This window comes from Ascaphus truei, chromosome 2 (genome assembly GCF_040206685.1).
Source record: "Ascaphus truei isolate aAscTru1 chromosome 2, aAscTru1.hap1, whole genome shotgun sequence".
NCBI classification, from domain to species: Eukaryota; Metazoa; Chordata; class Amphibia; order Anura; family Ascaphidae; genus Ascaphus; species Ascaphus truei.
Window position 1 is genome coordinate 386317317 of NC_134484.1, and position 14417 is coordinate 386331733.

General features: G+C 44.5%; 1 protein-coding gene across 3 annotated transcripts in view; it reads left to right on the forward strand.

Annotated features, from left to right (window-relative positions):
- LOC142488744 (anterior gradient protein 3-like) overlaps positions 1-13197 on the forward strand; it is a 34858-nt gene extending 21661 nt beyond the window's left edge. For all 3 annotated transcript variants that reach the window (XM_075589120.1, XM_075589121.1, XM_075589122.1), the window contains exons 6-8: positions 299-362; positions 10930-11013; positions 12978-13197. In XM_075589120.1, the coding sequence (XP_075445235.1) occupies positions 299-362; positions 10930-11013; positions 12978-13027 (198 nt within the window). In that variant the 3' untranslated portion in view covers positions 13028-13197. The remainder of the gene's footprint in view (positions 1-298; positions 363-10929; positions 11014-12977) is intronic.
- The last annotated feature ends 1220 nt before the right edge of the window (positions 13198-14417 follow it).

Sequence of the window (14417 nt, forward strand, 5' to 3'; positions counted from 1 at the left end):
CCTGTGCACGATCTCCGCCAGCATGGATACCGTCTAAGACTGAAGCCATGCTTAGGCCAAAGGGTAAGACTCACAACAATTGCCGACCCCAAAAATAATTGTCACTTTAGGCTATAGCCCTATGTGCAATCTGCCCCTGGCTATGATTTGAAATATCCAGCAGCTCTGCCCTGTAGATTTTGTTTGGTAGCACACATGCTAACTTGTAAATCCACCTAACGTTATGGAGTTTTTTTTGTTGCTGCTAAAATATTTTTTTTTATTATTAATCGTCGTTATAATTTTTTTCCGTGTTTAGCATGAAACTACAGATAAACACCTTGCTCCAGATGGACAATATGTGCCTAGAATAATGTTTGTTGGTAAGTAAAAGACATGGCTTGTATGTACTCCTTTTTTTTTTTTTTCTAGAAATCACAACTCATTTTTTCTGCTGGCAAAACTAAGTGAATTCGAATCTTTCTTCTTAGAATAACACTAAAACCTGGTAATAAAAAATAAGCATAAGAATAGAAAAAGAAACCGCACAATTTTTTTAAACAATGAAAAATTATATTTACGTTTCAAGATATTTGTAATGTAAGATTTACGTCATACATGCATACAAAGTAGAGACACGTCAGATAGTACTATTTCATTTTCTCTGTGTGTGTGTAACCCCCTTTCCCCTATGCCTAAGGGAAACCGCGGGTGATTACGTGTGCTGCTGTTATCTGGGAGGCTCACAGGAGGCCAAAGCCTCCACTTCGGGGGAGCCTGAGTTCATATATCTCGCGGTGCAGCGCCTCCACATATGAAGATCCAGCGTAAGCGGGATTACTCCGCATAGGAAACAATATACTCGGTAATAAACATCACAAGATATTATATAACTTGTCTTTACTGTGGTCCCACAGTATGGCAAATAATACAGTACAATAACATTGTACCCTTGTGTGTTCCCCCAAAGTACTGAGGGTGCCCTGGGCACCTAGAACCCTGGTGTCCGCAGAACAATATCCACCCCAAAGTATGTGAAGGTAGCGCTAACCTCCCTGATGTGTGGTGGTACCTTCCAGGCTACGACCAGGAAAGTAGGGGGATCCTCTGATAAGCCGCATCTGTGGTCCCACGATGCAGGGTCTGCAAAACTCCCCTCACACCTTACAGGTGGTGGTCCCATGGACGTGGATTGTGGATCTCTAGGAGGGATGATCCCCATCTAGGGCCTTCCCTTCAATACTACTCTTTTATTAGAGATTGGGGCCTTAGGGAAAAGTTCTGGCCAAGTCCAGGGGCATTCTTGTTCTCTGGACATGTCCGTCCTCTTTTTACTGGCTCCCTCAGGACTAACCACGCTGGCTCCTAGTCCCTCGGAGATCTGGATCCACAAAATGTCCACTCACTTTTAATTGGCTGGGATGGCCCATGTGATCTATCTCCCCCCAAAGGCTTCTGGGAGTTGAAGTTCACTTGGTTACTTGCGGAGCCATTCCAAGCTGGCCTCACCCACCTCGAAGGGAGCCTCTTGCCATCAGTCAGCTAACTTGTGCTTCCCCGGGATTCCGAGGTTCCGCAAGAGAACCTTGTCTCCAGGCCGTCGTTCCCGATAGCTTACTTTGCAATCAAACCTCCTCTTGTTATTTTGATTCAGCTTGGCAGTGGCGTCTTCCGCCAACTGATATGCCCTGTGGAGGCAGTCTTTTTATATACTGATAATGGGCCATGGTGGACACTCTTAGACGGATATCCATTGGTAGTCTGGCCCCCAATGTTTTCCGCTGTATGCACCGCAAGCCTCTCCAGCAATGGTGTCCGAGGGATTCCCGCATTTTGGGCCAGCAAAATCGGTCGCTTAGGATTCTGAATGTTTTGTCCACTCCCAAGTGCCTGTGGTCATCATGTAGGGACATTAGAACCTGGTACTACAATCTTTTAAGCAGAACTAGTTGTGATTGGGGATGACTCGATAGAGGAGGCCATTGTCGATTTGGAACTTGTCCCACTCCCTCATGAGGATAGCTACTGTATCTGCGAGAGCACACTTCACTAAGGAGGAATTCTTTCCTTGGATGGCCTGACATAGGGCTCCAGCCACAGAACCCCATTCTGAACCATAACCAGCTTTTTCCACCTCATTATGGAGTTATGGACATGGCTTCCAGGTGGCAGTATGCAACAGGGAGTGCCCCTGACTGGCATCCCAAAGAGTCCACCACACGGAGTTTGAAGAAGGCTACCTTGTCCTCCACTATAGCTGCTGTGGAGCACATTGCATGAATCCTGGGACCAGGAATCTCTTCCCATTCCCCATCGCCAGGTGCTAAACTCAATCAGAGTCTTCAGGACAGAGCGTCGGCTCTGACATTCAAGGGGTCCGGCTTGTATTTTAGTGTGAACTGGTAGTTGGATAGGGCGGCCAACCACCTGTGACCTGTGGCATCCAATTTGGCAGAGGTCAGGATGTAGGTCAACGGATTGTTGTTGGTCTGTACCTCAGAGACTCCATAGAGATAATCATGTAGATTTTCTACAACAGCCCACTTGAGCACTAGGAATTCCAGTTTATGGACTGGATAGTTATGCTCGCTCGGTGTCAGACTGCAACTCACGTAGGCTACTGGCCAGAGTCCCACAGGGTATTTTTGATGTAGTACAGCTCCCAGCCCATTGAAGCTGGCATCCACATGCAGGACATACAGTAGATCTGCATAGGCCAGGACAGGAGCTTCAGTAAGACTCTTCTTTAGCTCCAGGAATGTGTTCTCATAGGTGGAAGTCCACTTGTCACCGAACAGCGTTCGAGGGGTTGTCAGGTCTTAAGGATATCCCTGCTCCAGCACAGGTGGCTCAGTCAAAATGACTGAGCTGCTGATTGACCCACCTGTGCTGGAGGAGGGATATCCTTAAGACCTGACCTGTTGTGGTTCCCTGAGGACTGGAGTTGGGAAAACACTCTCTGGGGTTCATGTCTCTGGTCTTTTCCATCAATCTCTGGAAAGTGGCAGGTGCTCCACAGATGCCTTGGGACATCCGGGTGAACTGATAAAAACTAAGAGGGCAGACACGCTGTCTTCTCTTGGTCTTCAGGGCTCATAGGAACCTGGTAGTTCCCAGACAGCAGGTCCAGCACGCTGAACCACTGACTGCCGGATAAGGCGCTGAAGATCTCTTCAATCCAAGGTAAGGTGTATTGATCCGGAACCGTGCGACGATTCAGGGTGCGATAGTCAATACATAGGCTCACAGAGACATTCTTCTTCCATACCACTACAATGGGGGATGCGTAGGGGCTGCAGGACTCAGTCACGCTGCTAGCAGTGTCCATCTCTTTCAGGATGTCCTTCACGTCGTCCACATCTCTGGGTGCTATGCGTCTGGAGCGCTCTCGGAACGGGGTGTTATTGTTCAACCGAATCGCATGTTGAGCACTTTTGCTACTGTCAATTTCACTGTTGGAGAACACCTCTTTGCACTTAGCCAGCTTGTCACTATGTCTCTTCTTCCACTTTGGTGGCAAGGACGATTCCCCGTAGTCTAATTGCAATCCGGGAGGAGCTTCCCGCACAACAGCAACATTCACATGAACCAGGGGTTCTATTTGAGCAACTGGGTATATTCGGCCCAGTACTTGACTGACGTCAAACCGAATAGGGTGAGGTGAGATATTTTGAATGGACACTGTTTTGACCGACGAGTAAGAAAGGACTTCCACTCCATCTCTGACACCACTGTGAATCCTCTCTTTGCGTCCTTCAGGTGTTTTCCAGTGAGAAATACCAGTCCTTTTCATCACTTGTAGGGTAGTAGGGAAAACAGCTGCCATGTGTCTCTCTCCCCCAGGTGGAATCTTTGTCAACCACTTCTCAAGGTTGAAAACCTGTCCGAACCCATCTAGGGCAGAAATTCGGTAGCACTTTGAAGGCAGGATAAATCCACAAGTACGACAAGGGTAATTCCCCGGCTTCTTTAAGGTATACCTGGATCAAGGATTGCACCAAATCTGCATTGATCCCTAGTACTGTATGATGGGGAAATTCAGATGTTCTCTGGGTTTAGGACACACCAACGTTTCCACTTCCATGGGGTGAGTCTTGTTTGTGTTAAGCTGCGGTATATCCAGCCTCACTTAAATCACCCCGTCGATGGGGTAGTCTTCGCTACTGAGGCCCCATAACGTTATTTCCTCTGCCGACTGCAGGGGCAGATGCTGGAGGTGCAGGTCATGGAAATACCAGTAGATGGTCCTTTTGAGAACCAGTGTCCAGAAAAGTAGAGCATAGATTCCCTCAATCTACTCGTACTATGGCCGCAGATCCTATTTGGTTATACGCCTCTTGTTGGTGCTCATTTTTTGGGACTAGCCACAGGGGCACTGTTCAAGGAGGTGGATGGCTGCTCCACCGGGTGAATGGTTAATGCCAGGGCAAGGGGGTGGGGGTCCCAGACTTTGGACAGTCTTTGCAAAGTGACCTTCTCTGTTACAGGTATAACAGTGGACAACTTGGGTTGCACCTGAGCTGGGGTTAGGGGCCGAACTCTGACGTGTCTGGTGTGGAGGGTCCTGGGGGGTACTCTCCTCAGGATTCTCCTTCGCACTAGGCTTCCTGGACAGAGCCACTTTACTCTCTCCTTTGGGAGACTCCCAAGACATTTTGGGAATATGGAATGACACTTGTACCTCCTGCTTCTTTATTTGACCTAACTCCATAAAGCTAGGTGGTTTCTCCATCTGAGGGGCGCATCACAGCATAAAGGCTATAGGATTAAAGGGTAAGGATCCTTTCAGAAGTGGCTTGAATTGGTACTCATCCACGACCGGTGCAGAAATGACTTTCTTTGAGAGTAAAATCAAGAAAGATGGCTGTATGCGTCAGACGATTGTGGACAAGTCCTCTCTCTCCTTCTGCCGGAGGGCACGGAACTGTGCCAAGAGCTCATCTTCATCATCCTACCACCATAGGCCTGGGCAAGGAGTTGTACCAGCTCTTGGATGGTGGCTTTCCCCTGTAGCTCGCGGTACATTCTCACAATATTGGAGGCTGGGGGCCTAAGGCATTTGACTATGCACTGCCTCGTCACAGCTTCCGAACAATACCATACTTTGAGCACTTGCAGGGTGTGGTCTCTCCAATCCCCAAACTTCTTCTTTCCTTGTGGGGGTGGGCGGTACCATGGAGAAAGCTTCTAACTTGGGGTAATGGTGTGATTGGGAGGCCTGCGCTAGGCCATCCACCAGTTGCTGTATTGCTTTCCCGAACACCGGGCATCAGGACGAGCGAGACTTCGGTGGCTGTGAACTGACCTGGGACTAGCGGCGTTCTGACAGCCCCAGTAAGAGGGGTTGAAGAGTACAGCCCCCAAAGGCACCTCAGGTGCTGGTCTGGGACTAAAATCCTCCCATCTTTATCGGAATATCGGGGTATATGAGCAGGCAACCCCTTGGCGGGGCTCCAGGAAAATGCAGGGCCGCGGGCCATCTTCATTTAATTCATCATCAGCTGTAACGGGAACTATGCTCCATATGTATGTAGGATCCCATTTTCGGCCTAGGAATCAGGTCGTGGCTAAGCCAGTGAACCGCCTCAGGGAGGGACAAACTTGGTGTGGGGGAATGGTAGCTGGGACGTTCCAAAAGGCGACCACGTGGTGGGGAGACTCTTGGAGCTCCATTGAATGACCTCCTGTCTGGACAATATGAACATGGTTTCCTATAATTTAGTTCTACCTGGCACCCCAGGTCTGAATCTCGGCAGCACCTCCAAATGTAACCCATGGTCCCCCACCCTAAGGGAGATTCACTCTGCTGTTACCTGGTGTTGGTGCTACCTGTTAGACTCACAGAAGGCCCTGAGCATCCACCGGTGTTCGTGGGGATAAATAGGGCTGGTTTTTGGTGCTTGGTTGGTTCTTTTCTCTGTGTTGCAGCGCCACCATTCCCACAGGGCCTATCGCAAATAGTTGCTGTCCCCTGTGGAAAACACCCTCGCCCTCTCCCTGAACTGCAGCCTCAGGCAGGAGTATAAAACAGTAACTGGTTCTTTATTCTTTAGGGTACAGCAACGGCATACTAACATATACAGCATACATCCGTACACTCTCTTCTCTGACAGCAAGAGACATTATCCCCCACTGGACCCTACATAACACAGCAGTGTGTTACCTCACAGCTTGCTGTTCTCTTGGTCCCTGGAGTCATCCCCCAGAACTCGAGGCCCCAAACGTCTATCCCTGTTTCCTCCACTCCCAGGTGGTGTATGGGGTAGATGATCCTACTCCCCTGAGGGAGGGGAAGGAAGGTGAACCAGAGCTCTGGTGCCACACTTCCACAACACTAAATTTGGAACTGCAGCTCCTTTTTGTTACCAGTGGAGGGGCTCCAGGTCTCAGCCCTATATGGTCAGTTCCCAGGCCATAAGCCACACCCCCTGTCACTCAAGGGAACTACTTACTTACAGTATGGCAGATTTTAACCCTAACACTGCTTATACCAGGCTGCTGATTCCAGGAATTATGTGTTGGGCAGAGAAATTAGTAGCCCAGGGAGTTACCTGGCTACATACAGTATATATTAATAAAACATGTCATAGGATCAAAGCATGTTACCTACATTACAATTACAATTCTGTTAAGTCTGAATATAATGCAATGCTTTGAACTCTGTGTGAAGTGATTTCTCTAAACACTATTCAGGAAGTGGATTTTATTTGGAGCCCACGTCCAACTTTCTTGAGCTGAGGCTCAAGGGGGGGGGGGGTGGTATAATGGCAGGGTTTAGGCTCAGAAATGGAGCAACCACACTGCTATAAGGATTCTCTCCTGATTGGCCAAAGAGTACCTTGTGCCTTCAATTAGGGGTATATATATTACCTGAGTGTAGGAGCAATGATTGACTCCTTCAACCCTGAAGTGTGGATGTCACACGAAACAGCCTGTCGGATTTTAGTGATGTCATCACTGACGTAGGTGGTGGAGCGATAGCGCTGGAAGCTGACTAGGAGGACGTAGATACCTGGTTGTATAGCGTTGTCCATTACCTTACACTGAGCAACGCCGTTTGCCATTTTTAACATGCAAGGGGGTTTTCTGGCAACCCAGTTCATTTCTGTATATATCTCTATCTGCATGATAGATACCGGGACCCTACAGTTATTTGGCCATGTTGCAATAGTCTTAGTTTAGAGGATGGCATACAGTACATCAACCTATTGAGACGTATTTATGTCTGTTTACTGCACCGACACACTTTATTCGAGCAAATACCCAGTATGTACCTGGCAGATACCTGGAATGCGCCGCTCCTCACCTCTGACAAGCCCCGTTGCGTTTGCCTTCCCAGCCTGGGTTCATGCCTGGCTGACGGGCGGCTGATCTGTTAAATGATAATGATTAGGATTTAATAGGCTGCAATGCTTCGCGTGTCTACCAGATGGCATAAATTCATGAATTGTAATGCAGTATATATATATATACTGTGCAGTATTGCAGCCAGCGGGAATAAAATGCTTCAATCCCTGCCTGGAAAATAACCCAATGCACTCGGGCAGAAAACAGTCACAAACCTCAATACACCCGGGTATACCCGAATTCGTGGGACTAGCCGAGCTCGAATAAAGTGTGTCGCCAGTGTATATGTTCAGATAGGTACTTCAACCTATGTCTTCACTGTAACACACTATTATAGTTTGTTATACCTGCATATTTTAAGAAATATCAACGCCTAATACTAGATCATTTACAGCTATACTTCCTAGGGACCAGGTTATACAGTCAATCATACCTTAATGTATGTGTTCAACCACAGTATACTGCAGTGGATATGAGGGCATTGGAGTCTGTCGGCATCCTGCATTTTATTTGGAGACACTGTTGCTAAAAGTGAACAGTTTCCATTCAGCAAGTTTCATTGCGTACTTTACATCAATAGTATATGTGGATACACTTTACTTAGACATACTAGATGTGAGGTCTATGTGGTTGAACATAATGACCCTCAGAACTGATTGAACCCGTGGAGTGATGGTTATACTCGGGGAGTACTAACTCCTTGTGGGGCGATTCCTGCCTATACCACACACTGAGTACTCTACTCCAACTACAGCACCACCAATCAATATTTTATTCACTCATTTATGTATATATATCCTCAAACCCTATGTCCCATTTTTGATGTTAATAAAAAATGTATTTAAGGGAATATTTGTACCCTAGACCACATTATCCCAATACTTACCTACTTTCCGTGAGTGCAATTTTATAAAGGGAATCTTTTGGATGTAGAACCTACTTTGCCTTTTCACGGGAGACCAGGCAATTTACACCAGGATCATTCATTGAGCAAAACATGGTAATGAAGTAAATTGAAGTTTATTCTCACAATTTCTCTTACACACAATGGAACACAAAATACAGACAAAGACACGTACTGGGGGATCTGGGGTTAAAAACTAGACTTTCCTAGGTGCAGGGAACTAAGTAGATGAGTGTTACCCTGACTGGGACTTGGCCCAGAATTCCCTGGAACTCAAATCGGCATGACATTCCACACGCCACCGTTCCCTTCTCTTCTAAGAGCTTGTATTTTCTTGACCGCGAGTTACCACCAATCTTCTGGAACTCAAATCAGCCAGTCCACTACGTTAAATTTTGAGAACTTGGGCACAAAAGTCGGTTTCTTGCAGGCAGACTTTTCAGGCTTGAAATCAAAGCCAGTTGCTCTGCTTTTCATGCTAGAGCAACTTTGAAAAGCCTGCCTGCGCTTTTTCTACTGGAGAACTCAAAACTGATTGGCTCACAGGATCGTGTGGTAAAATTCCCAGCAGCTAATCAGAGCCAAGCCGGCTAGAAAAGCCGGCTCAGCGGGAAATCTGAAATTGCCATGGGACATGCGCAACTTTGCCATCACAATCACTGGCTATCTCCATGCCACCACTGGGAAAGGCTCCACCAGGTCTGGCAGAGCCCGGATGGCTGCCATTGATCTCCGGACCTGGGACTCCACCTTTTCCCTGCTGCAAATGCTTTTCACACCTGGCATCCTCTGACTGCTTTGAACCCCGATGTCCAGCAGACTTACCAGTGCCTATGGGTTAGCTCAGGCAGCCTAACTGGACATGGGGTCCGAATGTAAAAGCACATTACATTACATTACTAAAGTATATTTTAATGCACTACATGTTTTAATATAATTTGAGTCTCTGGGTATAGCGGATCAAATAAGAAGGATGTTGTATTTTTATTCTTAGCTGCTTTATTCCCCATACACTATTTTCTGGACTCTGAGTCCCCCCTTATATAATGATGGGGCACCCACAAGCCCTACACTGGTTCTGGGGTACCCCCCTTTAACCTAGGGATTCCCTCAGCTACAAGGAAACCTATTGATCCCTGTCTCATTCTCCTGTCTGGGCTGTGCTGACGAAGGGTACCCTAGTGGTGAGTCGCGCTTGCATTTTCAAGTGGAGATCTTGCCGGGATAATGTGCCTACATGTAGCCGAGAATCGGGCATGATTCCCAGATACATTTATGGGGGAACCGACAGCTCTGGGCCCCAACCTACTAGGCACATTCTGACAACAATTCCTCTTCAAAAACCCCTTTGACACTCATACCCTAGCAATCCCTGCACGCTGGCTTCCCCGGAAATGGAAAAACACATCAAATACTTTTATTACATGTCATACATTGGACAATTATAATGTTGCTGGGCCCAAGAATTAACTCTCTTGGACCCTTATACACGGATCAGGGGTAACCGAAACAGTCTTAACCTTTTATTTGAGAGCCTGGTTACCCCCTACCGTCACACCTTTTTCATCCAATTTGCATATATAGATTTTACACTAAGACGGGTAAAAAAAAATAATACACATATATATAAAAATAAAAAAATATTGTACAATAATTTTAGAAAAGAAACCGCAGGATTTTTTGAAACAATGAAAAATAGGATATTTACTGTTTGTTTGAAGATATTATTTAAGTAAGATTTACTTGTTGATATTACTATATACATACTGGCAAAGCAGAGACACGTCAGATAGTGCTACTTCATTCTCTACACCTACAGTATATATTATTATTTTTTAAAAATTCCAATTAGCATGCTCAAAACCCAGAACCACAGTATTATATATTGTGTCGACTGTACTACTTCAGGGAAAGTGACCTCCCAATATTCAACAGTAAACAAAGTAGCGTATCCAATACGACAAATTATTTAGTTAATTTCTATTTTTTTTTTTTTTCTCGTACGTATGGGTCATTTAGTTCAATCTTTTTGATGAAACATTTCAAGCCTACAAGCACATCAAAATAGTCCCTATTATCAGGTTCATACACTACCAATTGTATACTGTGTCCTTTTGTATTTCCCCCACTGCATAGACACACATGCTTTTGGGAAGGGTTTTGTTATACATACTTAGAAAGGGAATCTGGGCAAAGAAACAAACAAGCGTCTGGAAAAAAAAAAATATATATATATATATATATATATATATATATAATGTGTTCGACAAACCTATACATTTGCTCGCCCCGGGCGAGTGGATTTAAAATCGTGGCGAGCTCCTATTGGCCCAAGCAGCACACGTTTGGTACTAGGTGGCGAGTATTTTTTTGTTCGGCGAGTAGATTTTTTGGTGATTTGTCGACCACTGTATATATATATACATGGGGCCAGGCCTTGGATTAAAATTTGATTGGATCCCCAAAGTTCAGTGTCCTTGTGCATCCTGACACACCTATAACTTTGATTTTTTTTTTTTATATAGGACCTTATCAGCAAGATCATGACCACATAACCCCACTATGCACATTAGACACTGACTGTTTTTCAATACAATTTTTATAAACAACTGAATGTGTTTTTCAGATTATAGAGCGACATGAGATATGCAAACAAATGTAAATACATATCAAATTAATATTGTTCTCTTGCTTTACAGATCCATCTCTTACAGTAAGAGCTGATATTACAGGACGGTACTCTAATCGCCTTTATACTTATGAACCACAAGACCTGCCGTTATGTGAGTAGTGTTGCTGATACAAGTAGACTGTCATCAGGTATCACGATTTATCCCCTTTTGGTGCCAATGAGGCTACCAAGGTGCACTGGCACTCAAGGGGCTAATGACCACAGATATAATGTGCTCTATATTGTAAATTGTTTACGTACACTATGTTTAATGTTTATTTATATTTTGTCTTGGTTCTAGTACAATGCCTATTAGCCCAAGCTGGCTAATGGGGCTATAAGGGGGAGGGTTGTTAACTGTGTTGAGGTGGTTTTTGAGTGTAGTTGCCCTGAGCAGGGTGGTTCGGTCGTCAGAGGTGGGCGGTTGCATAGGGGTTACTAAGGCAAGGGTCTTTCCTACTATTTTTGCTTGCAGTAAAATGTAAGCTACAGTATGACATACCACTACTGTGGCTACAGCGCCACAAATGTAACAAATTAATATTGTATCACTGACACTAATCCACTGATTCTATGCACCTTCAAATCTGAAGAGACAATTACATTTCTTTGTAATATTCTTGGGTGTCTGAGATAAAGGGGAGGGGAGCAAGACTTAAAGGTCAAACCGAAGAGCTTAACCCGCTTTTATGGCTGTAGTTAGAGCACGAGGGATGGGCTGTCCTCAGGTAAAATAATACCGTGCAGAAGTGAGTTTTTTACATCACCACAATTCAATGGAAGGCTAAAGACCTATATTCTTAAATCTTTAATGAATGAAGGTTACCTGTTCGCAATTTGAGACCCTTTGTGAGCAATGCAATCTGTTCTGCTATTACCAAAGAAACAAATTCCTTACAGGATGAGGCAGAGTTTGTAATACAAACAAACCTTGTTCATACCCAACGTCCACCAGGCAAGGACATTAAATAATGCTCCTTTAATCCACATACAGATGCAGCGGCCTTTATTCGAACATATCACGCGTTGTATACCTCGGAATACCCATGTCCTGGCGCGTTATTACCGCGTGTTGACTCGTGTTTTATCGAGTGCAGAAAATGGCATTTTAGTGTTTTGGTTTTTAAACACCTGCAAATTGATACAGTACTGTACACATTACAATTCATTCATTTCTGCCCCGGAAACGCGAAGAATTCCACCCAAAGAAATCGGGATCCATGAAATTAAAACAAATCGGCCGGGTGTAGTACAGCAGTCATACGAAGACAGCTCCGTGATATGTTTGAATAACGGCTACTGCATCTGTAACATACAGAAACTTTTTTTTTTTTTTAATGTATTAAAGTTTATTGACCAGTAATTTATTTTATATAAAGGAGCATGGGTTCCTGACTCCGATCATATTTAAAAAAGGCATCACTTAGGTTGGATTCCACGAAGTGAACAGGGCAAATATCACAGGTTAATATGGCTATTAGAATTGATGGTGCTTCTCATTGGGGTGTTTCTCATACACATAAGGAGGTTAAGTACTTAACACTTACAGGAATTATATAGGTTAGTCATACTATTATTGCATAAGTGTTTCTGTACATATCACTAGACCTATACATGTATTAGAAATCAAGGGCTTTGTTAAAAAAAAACAAAAAAAAATTGACATGAAATGCAAAATATAATTTTTTTTTTTTAAATTAAAATGTACTTGAATGGTACAGACAATCTCTAGCTACAGTATCAATCCAATGAGCGATTGTGAAATACATTGATATTTAGAATGCAGATAAGGTTTTATTGAAGTATCTGGTTAATGGCTGATAAGATGGCCAATGCCCACTGTTTGACATTACCTCTCCTGAATTGGGACTCTTTCTCCCCCCCAGTTCCAAAGATCTAAAAATAAAATAGGTAAATTGTTGCCACTTGGAGCCTATTTGCCTACAGTATATTGAGCCTTGAATATTTATCATACCATGCAGATATCATTAAACAGATGGACTAATATCTAAAACAGCAAAATTTGCATGAAATATTAATGGTAATGTGTATAATTGTTTTTTGTTTTTTTTGCAGTGATCGAAAACATGAAGAAAGCGTTACGCCTTGTTCAGACAGAACTATGATTTTGAGAAGGTCCAAACATTATTGTAAATCATGAATGGCCAGTTTAGTGCCATGAATTTGTCATATATACTGTAATACATATTCTTCTACCTCTATATACAATAGTGTCAAAAGAATGTATAAAGATTGACAAGCCAGCATGAAAAAAATAAAACAAATTAGAAATCAATACTAGTGTTTTAAGTGTCTTTCCTGATACCTTTGCTATTTACATGATCTATCACTCAGTCTCTTTAAAAAAAAAAAAAAAAAACAAGTGCATGAGAAACAGATGTAGGCATGTCCTCCGGTACCACTCCTTCTTACCCTGTGCTAGTGGGGGAGGCCGCGGCGCCGGGGATTCCCGGAGGTATTGGCTCAGGGCGCCGCCATGTTATGCGCGATTTGCGCATGCGCGATAGTTGCGGCAGCCCCTACAGATAGAGATGCGCAGTGATACAGGGGAGGCGGCCATTTTAGATAGGATCATCCCCAGCGGCGGCCATTACCAGGGAAGGCTCTGTGTGGGACTAAAAGTCCCAAGAGCCTCAAGGAGTTGGGATACCAGGTCAAGAGAAAAAGGTAAGCCGGCGCCAGTTCAAACCGTGACGTGCAAAGTCCAAATCAAGTCCTTTAGTGATGGTGATGAGCAAAGTGCAGATTTCCTCCAAAATGTGACGTGATATGTGAAAAAACAAAGAGAGAATTATGGTGCAGTATGTCAAATTGAGAACATAAAAACATATAACACTAACAACATTTAACAAACAAGACAGACTCACAACAACAACTAGCCAGACAAAAATTAATAAAAAGCTATTTAATGACAACTAATGCAGAATTCTGGATAATTTCACACACTAATCCGGGGGGGCAAAATCGTTGCCCTACTCACAGGGTGCAGGATATTTGAAAGCAGTAGGACTGGAAGCACTTTCTGTGGATCCAAGATGGCGACCGGAGCTCACTCTCTGGCGTCCCCACGTGTGGCAGATGCTGTATGGAGCTCCAGAGGGTCTGGATCAATGATGCTGCTACGCGTGTCTCTCTCTCCTCCTGCCGGTTTCAAATTCTCCCTCTCTCCTGTACCCAGCCGTGCGGTGTACTCTCCACGAATAATCAGCTTCTAAAAACGAGTCCTCCCAACGCGTTTCATGCGCATGCGCGCACTTTATCAAGGGATGTAGCTCTTACTGATGTTGAAAAGAAAGTACTCAGTAAAGGTTTGACATTTGCCCCTGTCTGTGGGCCAAACAGTTTTAATGTATTTATAGATGTGCACAAATTTGCTCGCAAGCTAGCCCTGAAAAAGTATTTCGCAAGAGATGCTGTATCTAGGCAAGTTATTCAACCTAGCGATGTGAGCAATGCAAAGAGTCCCCCACAGAAAACTTTCAAAAAACCATCAAC